This window comes from Bufo gargarizans, chromosome 5 (assembly GCF_014858855.1).
Source record: "Bufo gargarizans isolate SCDJY-AF-19 chromosome 5, ASM1485885v1, whole genome shotgun sequence".
Taxonomy (NCBI): domain Eukaryota; kingdom Metazoa; phylum Chordata; class Amphibia; order Anura; family Bufonidae; genus Bufo; species Bufo gargarizans.
In genome coordinates this window covers 124387101-124405312 of record NC_058084.1, presented here as the reverse complement: position 1 = coordinate 124405312, position 18212 = coordinate 124387101, and the positions used below count along the sequence as shown (strand labels likewise).

General features: G+C 46.8%; 1 protein-coding gene across 2 annotated transcripts in view; it reads right to left on the bottom strand.

Annotated features, from left to right (window-relative positions):
- Window positions 1-18212, bottom strand: part of TRAPPC8 (trafficking protein particle complex subunit 8) — a 145512-nt gene that overhangs the window by 34730 nt on the left and 92570 nt on the right. For both annotated transcript variants that reach the window (XM_044292762.1, XM_044292763.1), the window contains 3 exons: window positions 12458-12618; window positions 10497-10571; window positions 8552-8678 (listed from right to left, as the gene is read on the bottom strand). In XM_044292762.1, the coding sequence (XP_044148697.1) occupies window positions 8552-8678; window positions 10497-10571; window positions 12458-12618 (363 nt within the window). The remainder of the gene's footprint in view (window positions 1-8551; window positions 8679-10496; window positions 10572-12457; window positions 12619-18212) is intronic.

The following is an 18212-nucleotide window of genomic DNA, read 5'->3' as shown; positions in this document are numbered from 1 at the left end:
TTAAATAATAGCATTCTTAATACAGAATGCTTAGTAAAATAGGGATGGAGGGGTTAGAAATAATTTAGCCCACCTCATCCACTTGTTCGCGCAGCACGGCTTCTCTTCTGTCTTCTTCTTTGATGAGCTGGGAGAAAAGGACCTTTGGTGATGTCACGGACCATGTGATGTGCGCAGTGACATCAGCACAGGTCCCTTTCGTCCTGGGCATCAAAGAAGACAGAAGAGAAGCCAGGCAGCGCGAACAAGTGGAGGAGGTGAGTTAAATTACTGGAGGAGGCGAGTTAAATCCCTATTTTACTAAGCATTCTGTATTAAGAATGCAGTTTTTTTCCCTTATAACCATGTTATAAGGGAAAATAATAATGATCGGGTCTCCATCCCGATCGTCTCCTGGCAACCATGCATGAAAATCGCACCGCATCCGCACTTGCTTGCGGATGCTTGCGATTTTCACGCAGCCCCATTCACTTCTATGGGGCCTACGTTGCGTGAAAAACACCGCTCATGTGCTCACACCCATAGAAATGAATGGGCCCGGATTCAGTGCGAGTGCAATGCGTTCACCTCACGCACTGCACCCGCGCAAAAATCTCGCCCGTGTGAAAAAGGACTAATACGGTGGCCTGGAACACTCTCCGACTAGGAGAGTGTGTTGAATACAGCCCTTGGAATAGAGAAATTACTCCAGCTGAAAAGGAGATACCTTGGAACGAGGAAAGTCTGCCGGATACAGCATTTGGAAGTTGTAGGAGTACCCCCCTGTGAAGGGGAAGGCGTACATACCTGGGACACCACATAGGTGTACTGGCGTGCTAAACATGGTGGCGGATAAAGCACCACGTTCTGGAGAGGCGGCAAGCTGACTTGGGCTACTTTCACACTCGCGTTTGGTGCGAATCTGCACAGAAGGATCCGTTCAGATAATACAACCGTCTGCATCCGTTCAGAATGGATCCATTTGTATTATCTTTAACATAGTCAAGACGGATCCGTCTTGAACACCATTGAAAGTCAGTGGAGGATAGATCAGTTTTCTATTGTGCCAGATTGTCAAAGAAAACGGATCTGTCCCCATTGACTTACATTGTGTGGCAGAACGGATCTGTTTGGCTCAGTTTCATCAGACGGACATCAAAACGCTGCAGGCAGTGTTTTGGTGTCCGCCTCCAAAGCGGAATGGAGGCTGAACGGAGGCAAACTGAGGCATTCTGAGCGGATCCTTTTCCATTCAGAATGCATTAGGGCAAAACTGATCCATTGTGGACCGCTTGTGAGAGCCCTGACCGGATCTCACAAACTGAAAGCCAAAACGCCAGTGTGAAAGTAAGCTTACCTATGTGGATAATATCCTGTGCAGCCAGGAGAGTGCCATCTGAAAATCCACTAAAGGGGATACCAACCCTGGAGAGGACAGGTTCCTTAGTGGACATTTGTCTTTGACCACCCAGAGATTCTGTATGGTGGAAGACCAACTGCAGGGCCGGTGCAAGGATTTTTGCCAACACAAGCGAAGCTACATTTTGGCGCCCCTCTTCCCCCACGCTTCTCCTCTGTGTGGTCCTGGTATCTTCTCTCTGCTTCAGACAATGGCTGGTTTAAGGACCATATTTTTCACCCTCTAAGACACACCTAGGTTTTAGAGGAGGATAATAAGAAAAAAATATTTTCCATTACACCTCAGGTCAGACCAGCAATCAGACCCCCAATGTTAATCAGACCTCAGCTCACAGCCCCAATCAGACCCCCAATGTTAATCAGACCTCAAATCAGAACCCCATGTCAGACATCATCCCCCAGCCATGAGCCCCCAATGTCAGCCATCAGACCCCCATGTCACATTTCTCCCCCTCCATGTCACATTTTTCCGCCCTCCCCCAGGGTGCGCCCTAAGGCGGCCGCTTGGTCTGCCTTATGGTAGCACCGGCCCTGACCAACTGATACTCTGTTCTGAGTCAGAATCGATGCAGAGCTGTCCCCCGAGGAGGCATAAGATGCGTCAGGGAAGAATAGATCACCAGCCTCATACCTGTCCTGGGGGGTGATCCAAGGATGCCGAGGAGGAGCTGGACTTAGTTGTGACAACCAGAGGTTGTTTGCGGGACCTGGTGTCTGAATGTGAGCATGCCCCATCCGCGGAGGAGTCCCTGGGGGGGCAGAGGCGGCCACAATTTGGGCAGGCAAGCTGTCCAGCAACTCCACCATCGACTGGGAGTGTCGGACAAGGTTCCCTATGGCTTTGGACAGGGAAGAGGCCCATTCAGGAGGGACCGACACAGAAGGTGTGGCCAGGGAGACATGAAGGGCCTAGGAGCAAGGTACTGCGCACAAACAGGGAAGGCTAACCGCGTGGCAACTTTTAATTGCAACGGGCGCATGTAAAATACATGGCGACCAGAAGCGGGAGCTGGGAATGAGTTCCTCTCTGCAGGAGGATATAAGGGCTGATAAGGAGCCTGAAAAAAGAAAAACGGACAGGCAGAGGCTGTCCTACCCGACCCCAGGTGCCGTGTCCCCAAAGAGGTTCTGCAAAAAAGTGCAAGGAGGTTTGCTGGCAAGATGGAGGCTCTTGCTTCTTGAAAAAGAGGTAAAGCGGAAACCACCCCCTACAGGGTTAAAGTCCACGCTTGGCTGGGATAGGAGGGGAAGAGAACTTCTCCCATAAGCCGAGAGGAGCGGGGAGGGGCCAAGAAAAAGCCTGGGAAGCGGGGTGGTGTGGGGACTGGAAGGGAGAAGACGCTGGCTAGGCAAGAAGTCAGTGCCTCGATTAATAAGGTGGCCAGAAAAGGTGTTGGCGGACCAGAACTGTGGGAGACCAGGGGCCTTCCGGAATGAAAAAAACGGGTGAGGGGGCTCCTGAGGAGGAGCGACGATCAGGGAGGGTAAAATGGGGCAAAAGGAGCACCAGGGGCCCGAGGACAGGCCAGGGAAGATGTGGCCTAGTCCCGGCAGAAGCCGGGGACTAAAGTAGGAGGGAAAGGCCGGGAGACGCATGGGTGGCCGGGGAGGTGAAGGATACACAAGGGAGGGAAGAAAAAGGGGAAAGGAGGGACCTAACCAGGCCCCACAAATAAAATGAATCCCATCCTTTGGCCAGAAAGGGGGGGGTTTAACCCGGGGGACCTCTTGGCACAGGGACGCAGGGGAGAATACTTACCGTCCGGTGTCTTCAGGCGCCGCAGGGTCACCCCTTCGGCAAAACTCAACACTGCAGATGCAGTAATAGGGGACTGGGTGATCGGCGTAGGTACTTCAAGTACGCGCCCGCAGGGGGTGCAACTAAAGTGGTAATTCACTATAGAGCCCCATCCTGCAGCAGGCCGAGACATGCAGAAGAAAAAAAAAAAAGAAAAAAAAATATTAAAATGAAAAGCAGCAAAAAACAGAGCCAATCATGTCTGCCTCCTACGGACCGGACACTAGACTAAAACTGGTTAGCCTAGTGGCTGTGGAGAGGGTATAGCCCACCTGGGAGGAGCCAACCTTTTTGATATCTAGTGTCACCTCCTAGTGGTAGCTGGGCATATACCCATGGTGCGGTGTCCCCCCAATTACATTAACGAGAAAGAATTCTACATGAAGAAACCCAAAAGGTAAGTAATACAGGACAGATTTAACATCATGCTGGCAGCGTTAAAGGGACATTCCCATCGGAACCCTCTACAGCTGACATCAAAGTACCTACCCTATGTGGCAGTCAAGGTGGTCGGAGTTATGGAAACAGTCAGACTCTTTCCATAAGGCCCCATGCGCACAACCATATCCATTTTGAGGTCTGCAAATCAGGGATCCACAAAACACACATGCGGTCTGTGTTGCATCCACATATTTTGCGGAGCAATTGACTTCAATGTGTCCGTGGACTGCATTTTGCGGACAAGTACAGGACAAGCTCTAACTTTCTGCGGAACGGGCATATGCGCATCATCCATGTGCTTTTTGCATCTGTATGCCCGTTTCACAAAAAGAGAGACCATGTCCACCAAATGCAAACCACGGACCTGCTGAAAACAATGGGTGTGCAAATAAAATGCGGACAGCACAAATACAACTTGTATTTTGCGGATCAGCGATTTTCAGACCACAAATCAGATACGGTCATGTGCATGGGGCCTAACTCCCAAAGAAGTCAATGGCAACTACTTTGTTTCCTTAACTAGGGAGCGATTAATGATATAGTAGTAGACCAGTGTGGCACACTAGGTGGAGCTGCGTGGAGTTGGAATCCCACCCCGTATATATGATAAAACAAACTCCAGCAAAATTTGCTTTGGTGTGCTTAGTATTTATTGTAATGCGGCACTTTGTGTGACGTTTCAGCACAATAGCCTTTTTCAAACACATGCCGCTCAGGAGGAAGGAGCCAGATGGTGCTGCGCTGAGGAGAGGTATAGCATGCAGGTGCATGTAGTGGATATAAGCGCTTCTATCCACTACATGCACCTGCATGCTATACCTCTCCTCAGCACAGCACCATCTGGCTCCTTCCTCCAGAGCGGCATGTGTTTGAAAAAGGCTATTGTGCTGAAACGTCACACAAACTGCTTAGCTCATTGTTTCTCCCATTCACTTAATTTGGAAGTTTTGGAAACAGCTCGACTGTTCCTGTAACTCCAGCAAACTCTGCCAGCGCTTATCACGGGCATTCGGATCTTAGGGCCCTTTCACACATAGAGTTCCGTCGTCGGGGCTCTATGCCGGAAGAATCCTGATCAGGATTATCCTAATGCATTCTGAATGGAGAGAAATCCGTTCAGGATGCATCAGGATGTCTTCAGTTCCGGAACGGAACGTTTTTTGGCCGGAGAAAATACCGCAGCATGCTGCGCTTTTTGCTCCGGCCAAAAATCCTGAACACTTGCCGCAAGGCCGGATCCGGAATTAATGCCCATTGAAAGGCATTGATCCGGATCCGGCCTTAAGCTAAACGTCGTTTCGGCGCATTGCCGGATCCGACGTTTAGCTTTTTTAGAGTGGTTACCATGGCTGCCGGGACGCTAAAGTCCTGGCAGCCATGGTAAAGTGTAGTGGGGAGCGGGGGAGCAGCATACTTACTGTCCTTGCGGCTCCCCAGGCGCTCCAGAGTGACGTCAGGGGCGCCCGAAAGCGCATGGATCACGTGATCACATGGAACGCGTGATCACATGGAACACGTCATCCATGCGCACGGGGCGCTCTGACGTCATTCTGGAGCGCCCCGGGAGCCACACGGACTGTAAGTATGCCGCTCCCCCGCTCCTACTATGGCAACCAGGACATTAATAGCGTCCTGGGTGCCATAGTAACACTGAACGCATTTTGAAGACGGCTATGTCTTCAAATGCTTTCAGTACACTTGCGTTTTTCTGGATCCGGCGTGTAATTCCGGCAAGTGGAGTACACGCCGGATCCGGACAACGCAAGTGTGAAAGGGCCCTTAGTCATAAATGGCTGAGAAAGGAATACCCTTTTAACTAGTTAACGCTAGTAGTTTTGCACATGCCCAAACAACATTATTAGATAAATAGTTTAAAGAGGACCTGTCACCACTCCTGACATTCCTGTTTTAATACCTTCATGCATTCCCCATGTAATAACCATTCTGGAGCATCTATTCTTATGGCTCTATGTTGTGCCATTCCTTTATTATTTCTACAAGAAGTTATGAATTAATTTCTAGCAGTCTGCAGTAAGGGTACAGAGGGGTGGTAACCAGCTGGGGGGGGGGGTGTCCCTGCACCGTCTGAACATGGCAGCACTGACTGGATAGAGTGAGACTGTGCAGGTACACACCCCCAACTGGTTACCTCCCCTCTGTACCCTTACTGCAGACTGTTAACAATTCATTCATAACTTCTAGCAGGAATAATAAAGGAATGGCCCAACATAGAGCCATAAGAATAGATGTTCCAGAATTGTTATTACATGGGGAATACATAAAGCTATTAAACAGGCACGTCAGGAGCGGCGACAGGTCCTCTTTAACCACTTCAGCCCCGCTAGCTGAAACCCCCTTCATGACCAGAGCACTTTTTACACTTCGGCACTACACTACTTTCACCGTTTATCGCTCGGTCATGCAACTTGCCACCCAAATGAATTTTACCTCCTTTTCTTCTCACTAATAGAGCTTTCATTTGGTGGTATTTCATTGCTGCTGACATTTTTACTTTTTTTGTTATTAAATCGAAATGTAACGATTTTTTTGCAAAAAAATGACATTTTTCACTTTCAGCTGTAAAATTTTGCAAAAAAAACGACATCCATATATAATTTTTTTGCTAAATTTATAGTTCTACATGTCTTTGATAAAAAAAAATTGTTTGGGCAAAAAAAAAAAAATTGTTTGGGTAAAAGTTATAGCGTTTACAAACTATGGTACAAAAATGTGAATTTCCGCTTTTTGAAGCAGCTCTGACTTTCTGAGCACCTGTCATGTTTCCTGAGGTTCTACAATGCCCAGACAGTAGAAAACCCCCACAAATGACCCCATTTCGGAAAGTAGACACCCTAAGGTATTCGCTGATGGGCATAGTGAGTTCATAGAACTTTTTATTTTTTGTCACAGGTTAGCGGAAAATGATGATTTTATTTTAATATTTTTTTTTTCTTACAAAGTCTCATATTCCACTAACTTGCGACAAAAAATAAAAAATTCTAGGAACTCACCATGCCCCTCACGGAATACCTTGGGGTGTCTTCTTTCCAAAATGGGGTCACTTGTGGGGTAGTTATACTGCCCTGGCAATTTAGGGGCCCAAATGTGTGAGAAGAACTTTGCAATCAAAATGTGTAAAAAATGACCGGTGAAATCCGAAAGGTGCACTTTGGAATATGTGCCCCTTTGCCCACCTTGGCTGCAAAAAAGTGTCACACATCTGGTATCGCCGTACTCAGGAGAAGTTGGGGAATGTGTTTTGGGGTGTCATTTTACATATATCCATGCTGGGTGAGAGAAATATCTTGGCAAAAGACAACTTTTCCAAATTTTTTTATACAAAGTTGGCATTTAACCAAGATATTTTTCTCACCCAGCATGGGTATATGTAAAATGGGGTCACATGTGGGGTATTTATACTGCCCTGGCTTTTTAGGGGCCCTAAAGCGTGAGAAGAAGTCTGGAATATAAATGTATAAAAATGTTTACGCATTTGGATTCCGTGAGGGGTATGGTGAGTTCATGTGAGATTTTATTTTTTGACACAAGTTAGTGGAATATGAGACTTAGTAAGAAAAAACAAAAACAAACAAAAAATTTGTGATCAATGACAGGGGGGTGATCACCCATATAGACTCCCGGATCACCCCCCTGGTAAGGCTCCATTCAGACGTCCGTATGATTTTTACGGATCCATGGATACATGGATCGGATCCGCAAAACACATGCGGACGTCTGAATGGAGCCTTACAGGGGGGTTATCAATGACAGGGGGTGATCAGGGTGATCACCCCCCTGTCACTGATCACCCCCCCCCTGTAAGGCTCCATTCAGACGTCCGTATGATTTTTACGGATCCATGGATACATGGATCGGATCCGCAAAACACATGCGGACGTCTGAATGGAGCCTTACAGGGGGGTGATCAATGACAGGCGGGTGATCAATGACAGGGGGGTGATCAGGGAGTGTATATGGGTGATCACCCGCCTGTCATTGATCACCCCCCTGTAAGGCTCCATTCAGACGTCCGCATGTGTTTTGCGGATCCGATCCATGGATCCGTAAAAATCATGCGGACGTCTGAATGGAGCCTTACAAGGGGGTGATCAATGACAGGGGGTGATCAGGGAGTGTATATGGGTGATCACCCGCCTGTCATTGATCACCCCCCTGTAAGGCTCCATTCAGACGTCCGCATGTGTTTTGCGGATCCGATCCATGTATCCGTGGATCCGTAAAAATCATACGGACGTCTGAACGGAGCCTGACAGGGGGGTGATCAATGACAGGGGGGTGATCAGGGAGTTTATATGCGGTGATCATGGGTTTATAAGGGGTTAATAAGTGACGGGGGGGGGGGGGTGTGTAGTGTAGTGTAGTGTTTGGTGCGACATTACTGACCTACCTGTGTCCTCTGGTGGTCGATCCTAACAAAAGGGACCACCAGAGGACCAGGTAGCAGGTATATTAGACGCTGTTATCAAAACAGCGTCTAATATACCTGTTAGGGGTTAAAAAAAATCAGATCTCCAGCCTGCCAGCGAGCGATCGCAGCTGGCAGGCTGGAGATCTACTCGCTTACCTTCCGTTCCTGTGAGCGCGCGCGCCTGTGTGCGCGCGTTCACAGGAAATCCCGGCCCTCGCGAGATGACGCGTATATGCGTCGTCGTGCGCAGGGCTGCCGCCTCCGGACCGCACATCTGCGTTAGGCGGTCCGGAGGCGGTTAAAAAGCTTTCAGTGATCAGCTTACTGGGACTAAAGATGACGACATGTTAAACAAAATATTGCAGATTCTGTTCTTGTAATACTAGTACAAAGCACAATCTTACACAATGGTACATCTAAAGGGATCAGATAAGCTGTATGTTAAGTATACTGTATGTCAGAATAAAAACATACAACGGCCTTACCTGTTGGTACATTATTTGGAGGAGTGACTCCGTCCAGGCTGTTAGCACTCTGAATTGTGCTAAGATTATAGACTATACCAAGAATGTGCAACTCCCCTGTTTGCTGTGGAAGTAGCTTTAATCTTGCCTGTAAGAATAACAAATTATGAGGTAAGTGCTAAAGCGGCACTGCACTTTGTTAAAACGTTTGATATGTCATAGCACAAGCTGAGACCCTCATCAATTGTTGGAACGAGGAGATAGAAGTGCTCAGCTTATTGCAGGAGACATGACCAAACTAGAATCAATAGAAGACTATGGGCCCATCTCGATTCAGTGTGCGCTATGTGACTGCTTCTCTCTGCTTGTACTAGTTATTGGTGTTCAAAAGTATTTGTTTTTTATCAGAGGGGGTCAGAGTGCTGAGACCCTCACCATAAAAACGTTGGCAATATACAAAAGTTCTGCAATACTTTAACTTCTTAACCAATTCACTGTGAACTTGCAACCCCAAATCTCAGACGTTTTGCTTTTTTGACATCTCGTTTTTGCTGTTAGCCAAGCGAATAAGTTTGTAAATGGAAAAAAAAATGAAAACGTATTAGGCTACTTTCACACTAGCGTTCGATCGGATCCGTTCTGAACGGATCCGATCGTAATAATGCAGACGGAGGCTCCGTTCAGAACGGATCCGTCTGCATTATATTAGCAAAAAAAAGCTAAGTGTGAAAATAGCCTGGGACGGATCCGTCCAGACTTTCAATGTAAAGTCAATGGGGGACGGATCCGCTTGAAGATTGAGCCATATTGTGGCATCTTCAAACGGATCCGTCCCCATTGACTTACATTGTAAGTCTGGACGGATCCGCACGCCTCCGCACGGCCAGGCGGACACCCGAACGCTGCAAGCAGCGTTCAGCTGTCCGCCTGTCCGTGCGGAGGCGAGCGGAGCGGAGGCTGAACGCCGCCAGACTGATGCAGTCTGAGCGGATCCGCTCCATTCAGACTGCATCAGGGCTGGACGACTGCGTTCGGGTCCGCTCGTGAGCCCCTTCAAACGGAGCTCACGAGCGGACACCCGAACGCTAGTGTGAAAGCAGCCTTACTTGACGTACTCATACACTATAATTAGGCAAACGCAGTTCGAAGGTACACAGTACACACTGTATACTTTTCTGTAATTTTTTATTATTTTTTTGTCCAGGTTTGTCCACTTTATTTATATTGATCAATATCAGAATGGCGGGGGTCCGACACCTGGCATCCCCGCCGACCAGCTGGTTTGAGAGAGGGCGTGCGGCGTGTCAGCGCAGCCTTCTCTTCATTGTTCACCTGCATGCCATCTTAAAAGCAGTGGTGAAAAGTTGTAACTACAAGAACCTGTCCCATTCACTTGTATAGGACAGCTGCTTCCCTTCAAGTGTTTAGGAACGAGCCGTTCCATAGAAGTGAATAGGAAGGCTTAGCTGTAATTACACAATGAAGAGCACAGCCCTCTCTTTAAATAACTGATTGGCAGGAGCGTCGGGAATCTAATCCCCGCCGATCTGATATTAAAGACTTAGGCCCCATGCACACGGCCGTTGTTCACAGCCGTGTGCGGGCCGTGGAACCGCAGCCTGGATCCCTCCTGAGAGCAGGAGCGCACGGCGTCACTGGTTGCTATGACGCCGTGCGCTCCCTGCTGCCGCAATACAGTAATACACTGGTATGATCTATACCAGTGTATTACTGTACTGTGCCGGCAGCAGGGAGCGCACGGCGTCATAGCAACCAGTGACGCCGTGCGCTCCTGCTCTCAGGAGGGATCCAGGCCGCGGTTCCACGGCCCGCACACGGCCGTGAACAACGGCCGTGTGCATGGGGCCTTATTCTGAAGACAGGTCATCTATATAAATAAAGACAACCCCTTTAAGAACAAATAAAGAATTGGGGGGGGGGGGGGGGGATTTAATAGTTTACTTACAATTTTTGTTTCCTCATTGTTGATTAAAAACTCGCTGATCTCTTCTGTGCCAATGACATCGCTGAAACCTTTCCCCTGAGGATAGAACAATTTAGCGTGAGAAATGTAAAGTGTCATCCAAAGGCATCTGAATGACCAGAATACATTTTAGATCTTTTGTTTGAAAACTACAGTGGACTATAAGGCCTCTTTCAGATGGGCGAGATTTCCGCGCTGGTGAGATGCGTGAGGTGAACGCATTGCACCCGCACTGAATCCAGACCTATTCATTTCTATGGGGCTGTGCACATGAGCAGCGATTTTCACGCCTCACTTGTGGGTTGCGTGAAAATCGCAGCATGCTCCTCTTTGTGCGTTTTTGATGCAACGCAGGCCCCATAGAAGTGAAAGGGGCTGCGTGAAAATCGCAAGCATCCGCAAGTAAATGAGAATGCAGTGCGATTTTCACGCACGGTTGCTAGAAGACGATCGGGATGGAGACCCAATCATTATTATTTTCCCTTATAACATGGTTATAAGGGAAAATAATAGCATTCTTAATACAGAATGCATAGTACAATAGGGCTGGAGGGGTTAAAAAATAAATAGCTAATAATTTAACTCAACTTAAACCACTTGTTCGCGCAGCCCGGCTTCTCTTCTGTCTTGATCTTTGCTGTGCAGTTGGAAAAGGACCTGTGGTGACGTCACTGCACTCAGCGCATGGTCCGTCACATGATCCATCACCATGGTAAAAGATCATGTGATGGACCATGTGATGAGTGCAGGGACGTCATCAAAAGGTCCAATTCCTACTGCACAGCAAAGATGAAGACAGAAGAGAAGCCGGGATGCGCTAATAAGTGGATTAAGGAGAGTTAAAAAAAAAAATTTATTTTTTTTTTATTTTTTTTTTAACCCCTCCAGCCCTATTGTACTATGCATTCTGTATTAAGAATGCTATTATTTTCCCTTATAACCATGTTATAAGGGAAAATAATACAATCTACACAACACCTAACCCAAACCCGAACTTCTGTGAAGAAGTTCGGATCTGGGTACCAAACATGCCGATTTTTCTCACGCGCGTGCAAAATGCATTACAATGTTTTGCACTCGCATAAAAAAATCGTGCATTTTCCCGCAACGCACCCGCATCTTATCCGGCCCAAAAACATGACGCCCGTGTGAAAGAGGCCTAAGTCTTTCACGGTGCTGTCATTTACTTTTAAAGCCTTTTCGTGCAGTTTTTGAAGCCAATGTCAGGAGTGGACCCAAATACCTTATAGGACCTATAGGTAAGACAACCCCTTTAACTAGAAACCTTTTGCTCTCTACACTTTTATACAGTATGTATGTCAGGTAATAGAGCATGGCGATGGGGGAAGGGGGGGGGGGGGGAGAAGTTCTTTTCACTGTATCGTCCCCATTAACTAAAAATGTAACACAGGCAATACTATCTTCACTGGCACTCGGACTATCTAAGAATTCCACAATGGATTCCATAACACCAGCCAATAACGGAATTCTATGACGTCGTGCACCACGGAAGCCTATAAGAGGCATTCCGTCATAATAGAAGTCTATGACCAGCATAGACTCTCTTACCATAGATTATTATAGGCTTTCGTGGTGCACGCAGTCATAGAATTCCATTATGGTCCGTGGTAAAGGAATCCATTTCGGAATTCTTAGATAACCCGAAGACCGAACTTGCAAATCGCAAGTTCGCTCAACACTAATCTTCAGACAACCTAAGGGTCCATTCACACGTCTGTATAATGGGTCCGGATCCGTTCCGCAACGTTGCGGAACGAATCCGGACCCATTCATAGTCTATGGGGCCAGAAGAGATGCGGACAGCACACACCGCAATTGCAGACAAGAATAGGCAGATCTATGGGGGTGCCGGCCGGGTGTATTGCGGATCCGCAATACACTACGGACGTATGAAGGGACCCTTAGACTGAGAATATCTGTACCTTTGAGAGCAGATCCTTTTCATTGCTGGTCGGCTCCTTCATTTCTTCATTTTGGTTCTGACTAAAATCTTTTGGTTGAAATTTCCAAAGGAGGGATACGTCGGTCAACAAAAGTGGAACCTTCAGAGGGTTTTTGAAGGACACCTCCACTGTTATTGGCTCTGTTAAAACAGGAGCAAACTTTACTAGATTTCACCCCGAAGAGACAAAGATTTCCACAAAAAAAAAAAAAAAAAAAATAGAAAACTTCACTAATATAGTAATATAAGTACATCAGGATTAATAATAGTAAATAAGTGTGCATATTATTTTCATGGAGAAAACAGAGATGAAAAACACAAAGGGGCAGATTTATTATAGCCTGGTAGCATACGCCGGGCTATGATAACCCCTCATCATAAATGAGGCCCAGTATCTGGAAGTCTGTGTGCCTCAACTGAAATCTACGCCAGATAACTGCCGTAGTAGATGATGGATGTGATGTGGCTGACAGACCCTACCCCTTGCCATGCCTCCTTTTTGGGAACGTAGTAAGGCCAGCGGAGCAAAATCACTGTGCAAGTGCTGCTGAAAAAGTTGCAAACGTGCAGTTCACAACTTTTTCCCGTCACAAAAGTAGCGTATTTTAAGGATAAATTTGTCCCAAAAGATTTTAAAAGGGTTGCCCAGCGGAGCATAATTTCCATTTTCTGTGTGTCCAACCCAGACCAATAAGTGTAGACCAGCGGGTACCACGGTAAGCATCAGAACAGCAGTGGTGTGGTATCAGTGACGGTATAGATGATTTTATGCCATTCTGCGAACCTTAGTAAAAATTCTGTCCTGCTGGACAACCCTTTTAACCACTTCAGCCCCGCTAGGTGAAACCCCCTTCATGACCAGAGCACTTTTTACACTTCGGCACTACACTCCTTTCACCGTTTATCGCTCGGTCATGCAACTTACCACCCAAATTAATTTTACCTCCTTTTCTTCTCACTAATGGAGCTTTCATTTGGTGGTATTTCATTGCTGCTGGCATTTTTACTTTTTTGTTATTAATCAAAATGTAACTATTTTTTTGCAAAAAAATGACATTTTTCACTTTCAGCTGTAAAATTTTGCAAAAAAAACGACATCCATATATAAATTTTTCGCCAAATTTATTGTTCTACATGTCTTTGATAAAAAAAAAATGTTTGGGCAAAAAAAAAAAAATGGTTTGGGTAAAAGTTATAGCATTTACAAACTATGGTACAAAAATGTGAATTTCCGCTTTTTGAAACAGCTCTGACTTTCTGAGCACCTGTCATGATTCCTGAGGTTCTACAATGCCCAAACAGTAGAAAACCCCCACAAATGACCCCATTTCGGAAAGTAGACACCCTAAGGTATTCGCTGATGGGCATAGTGAGTTCATAGAACTTTTTATTTTTTGTCACAAGTTAGCGGAAAATGATGATGATTTTTATTTTTTTTTTTCTTACAAAGTCTCATATTCCACTAACTTGCGACAAAAAATAAAAAATTCTAGGAACTCGCCATGCCCCTCACGGAATACCTTGGGGTGTCTTCTTTCCAAAATGGGGTCACTTGTGGCGTAGTTATACTGCCCTGGCAATTTAGGGGCCCAAATGTGTAAGAAGTACCTTGCAATCAAAATGTGTAAAAAATGGCCTGCGAAATCCGAAAGGTGCCCCTTTGCCCACCTTGGCTGCAAAAAAGTGTCACACATGTGGTATCGCCGTACTCAGGAGAAGTTGGGCAATGTGTTTTGGGGGGTCATTTTACATATACCCATGCTGGGTGAGAGAAATATCTTGGCAAAAGACAACTTTTCCCATATTTTTATACAAAGTTGGCATTTGACCAAGATATTTTTCTCACCCAGCATGGGTATATGTAAAATGACACCCCAAAACACATTCCCCAACTTCTCCTGAGTACGGCGATACCAGATGTGTGACACTTTTTTGCAGCCTAGATGCGCAAAGGGGCCCAAATTCCTTTTAGGAGGGCATTTTTAGACATTTGGATCCCAGACTTCTTCTCACACTTTCGGGCCCCTAAAAAGCCAGGGCAGTATAAATACCCCACATGTGACCCCACTTTGGAAAGAAGACACCCCAAGGTATTCAATGAGGGGCATGGCGAGTTCCTAGAATTTTTATTTTTTTTGCATAAGTTAGCGGATATTGTTTTTTTCTCACAAAGTCTCACTTTCCGCTAACTTAGGACAAAAATTTCAATCTTTCATGGACTCAATATGCCCCTCACGGAATACCTTGGGGTGTCTTCTTTCCGAAATGGGGTCACATGTGGGGTATTTATACTGCCCTGGCTTTTTAGGGGCCCTAAAGCGTGAGAAGAAGTCTGGAATATAAATGTCTAAAAATGTTTACGCATTTGGATTCCGTGAGGGGTATGGTGCGTCCATGTGAGATTTTATTTTTTGACACAAGTTAGTAGAATATGAGACTTTGTAAGAAAAAACAAAAACAAACAAAAAATTTCCGCTAACTTGTGCCCAAAAAAATGTCTGAATGGAGCCTTACCAGGGGGGGGAGTGATCAATGACAGGGGGGTGATCACCCATATAGACTCCCTGATCACCCCCCTGTCATTGATCACCCCCCTGTAAGGCTCCATTCAGACATCCGCATGATTTTTTACGGATCCATGGATCCATGGATCGGATCCACAAAACGCATGCGGACGTCTGAATGGAGCCTTACAGGGGGGTTATCAATGACAGGGGGTGATCAGGGTGATCACCCCCCTGTCAATGATCACCCCCCCTGTAAGGTTCCATTCAGACATCCGCATGATTTTTTACGGATCCATGGATACATGGATCGGATCCACAAAACGCATGCGGACGTCTGAATGGAGCCTTACAGGGGGGTTATCAATGACAGGGGGTGATCAGGGTGATCACCCCCCTGTCACTGATCACCCCCCCTGTAAGGCTCCATTCAGACATCCGCCAGATTTTTTACGGATCCATGGATACATGGATCGGATCCACAAAACACATGCGGACGTCTGAATGGAGCCTTACAGGGGGGGTTATCAATGACAGGGGATGATCAGGGTGATCACCCCCCTGTCACTGATCACCCCCCCCTGTAAGGCTCCATTCAGACATCCGCATGATTTTTTACGGATCCATGGATCGGATCCACAAAACGCATGCGGACGTCTGAATGGAGCCTTACAGGGGGGTTATCAATGACAGGGGGTGATCAGGGTGATCACCCCCCTGTCACTGATCACCCCCCCTGTAAGGCTCCATTCAGACATCCGCCAGATTTTTTACGGATCCATGGATACATGGATCGGATCCACAAAACACATGCGGACGTCTGAATGGAGCCTTACAGGGGGGTTATCAATGACAGGGGGTGATCAGGGTGATCACCCCCCTATCACTGATCACCCCCCTGTCACTGATCACCCCCCCTGTAAGGCTCCATTCAGACATCCGCATGATTTTTTACGGATCCATGGATACATGGATCGGATCCACAAAACGCATGCGGATGTCTGAATGGAGCCTTACAGGGGGGTTATCAATGACAGGGGGTGATCAGGGTGATCACCCCCCTGTCACTGATCACCCCCCCTGTAAGGCTCCATTCAGACATCCGCCAGATTTTTTACGGATCCATGGATCGGATCCACAAAACGCATGCGGACGTCTGAATGGAGCCTTACAGGGGGGTTATCAATGACAGGGGGTGATCAGGGTGATCACCCCCCTGTCACTGATCACCCCCCCTGTAAGGCTCCATTCAGACGTCCGCATGATTTTTACGGATCCATGGATACATGGATCGGATCCGTAAAAATCATGCGGACGTCTGAATGGAGCCTTACAGGGTGGTGATCAATGACAGGGGGGTGATCAATGACAGGGGGTGATCAGGGAGTGTATATGGGTGATCACCCGCCTGTCATTGATCACCCCCCTGTAAGGCTCCATTCAGACGTCCGTATGCTTTTTGCGGATCCGATCCATGTATCCGTGGATCCGTAAAAATCATACGGACGTCTGAACGGAGCCTGACAGGGGGGTGATCAATGACAGGGCGGTGATCAGGGAGTTTATATGGGGTGATCAGGGGTTTATAAGGGGTTAATAAGTGACCGGGGGGGGGGGGGTGTAGTGTAGTGTGGTGTTTGGTGCGACTGTACTGACCTACCTGAGTCCTCTGGTGGTCGATCCTAACAAAAGGGACCACCAGAGGACCAGGTAGGAGGTATATTAGACGCTGTTATGAAAACAGCGTCTAGTATACCTGTTAGGGGTTAAAAAATTCGGATCTCCAGCCTGCCAGCGAGCGATCGCCGCTGGCAGGCTGGAGATCCACTCGCTTACCTTCCGTTCCTGTGAGCACGCGCGCCTGTGCGCGTTCACAGGAAATCTCGCGTCTCGCGAGAAGACGCGTATATGCGTCCAGGAGGAATAAAGCAACCACCTCCCGGACGCATATATGCGTACAGCGGTCGGGAGGTGGTTAAAGAGGACCGGTCACCACAAAATGCAGTGCAATCTGCAGGCGGCATGTTATAGAGCAGGAGGAGCTGAGCAGATTGATATATAGTTTTGTGGGGGAAAAATTCAGTAAAACTTCCATACATTTAATTATTTGCTTTTTCTGATTGTTGTACACAGTGAGATATTGTGATTGACAGCATTCTATGTGTAAGTGTGCACACAGAGATAACCGTCAGTCACTGATAGCTGTACACCGGGCAGGTGTTATCAGTGACTGATAGCATTCTCTGTGTGTATACCAGCAACCTTCGGCACTCCAGCTGTTGTGAAACTACAACTCCCAGCATGCTCTTTTCACTAGGGTTGGAGTTTAGAGAAAAGCCAAGCAAGTGTGCATGATGGAAGATGTAGTTTCACAACACCTGGAGTGCCGGAGATTGCTGACCCCTGGTGTATACAGAGATAGCAGTCAGTCACTGATAGCTGTACCCAAGGAGGTGTTATCAGTGATTGATAGCATTCCAGCGAGTGAGTGAGTGCATCGAGTCCCCGCGCTGCTGTGGCGGGAACGTGATGTGTCGGAAGGCAGCCCGATGCAGTGCAACGGTTGCCCAATGCCTTGCACGGCATCGGGACCTGCCTTCTACAGGTGCCGAGGAGATCCAGCCTCAGGTTGGGTCTCCTAGGCAACCTGTTAGTGTCATACACTAACAGGCAATGCATTACAATACAAATGTATTGTAATGCATTGCAGAGGGGATCAGACCCCCAAAAGTTGAAGTCCAAGTGTGGGAAAGAAGTTTATAATAAAGTGTTTTGAATAAAAAATTAAGTCCCCTTTCCCCTGATTTTATTATAAAAAAAAAAGAAAAAACACACATATTAGGTATCGCCACGTCCGTAACGACCGACTCTATAAATATATCACATGATCCACCCCGTCCGATAGACACCATTAAGAAAAAAAGCTATTTTTGTCACCTTAATTCACAAAAAGTGTAATAGCAAACTATCAAAAAGTCATATTCCCCCCAAAATTGTACCAAACTGTCATCTCATTCCGCAAAAAATATACCCTACCTAAGAGAAAGTAAAAAAAAAATATGGCTCTCAGACTATGGTGACACTAAAAACATGTGTGTTTTTTTTGGTTCAAAAATGATATTAGTATATAAAACTTAGATAACTAAAAAAAAGTATACATATTAGTTATCGCCGCGTCCGAAACAACCTTCTCTATAAAAATATCACATGTTTTAACCTCTCAGATGAACA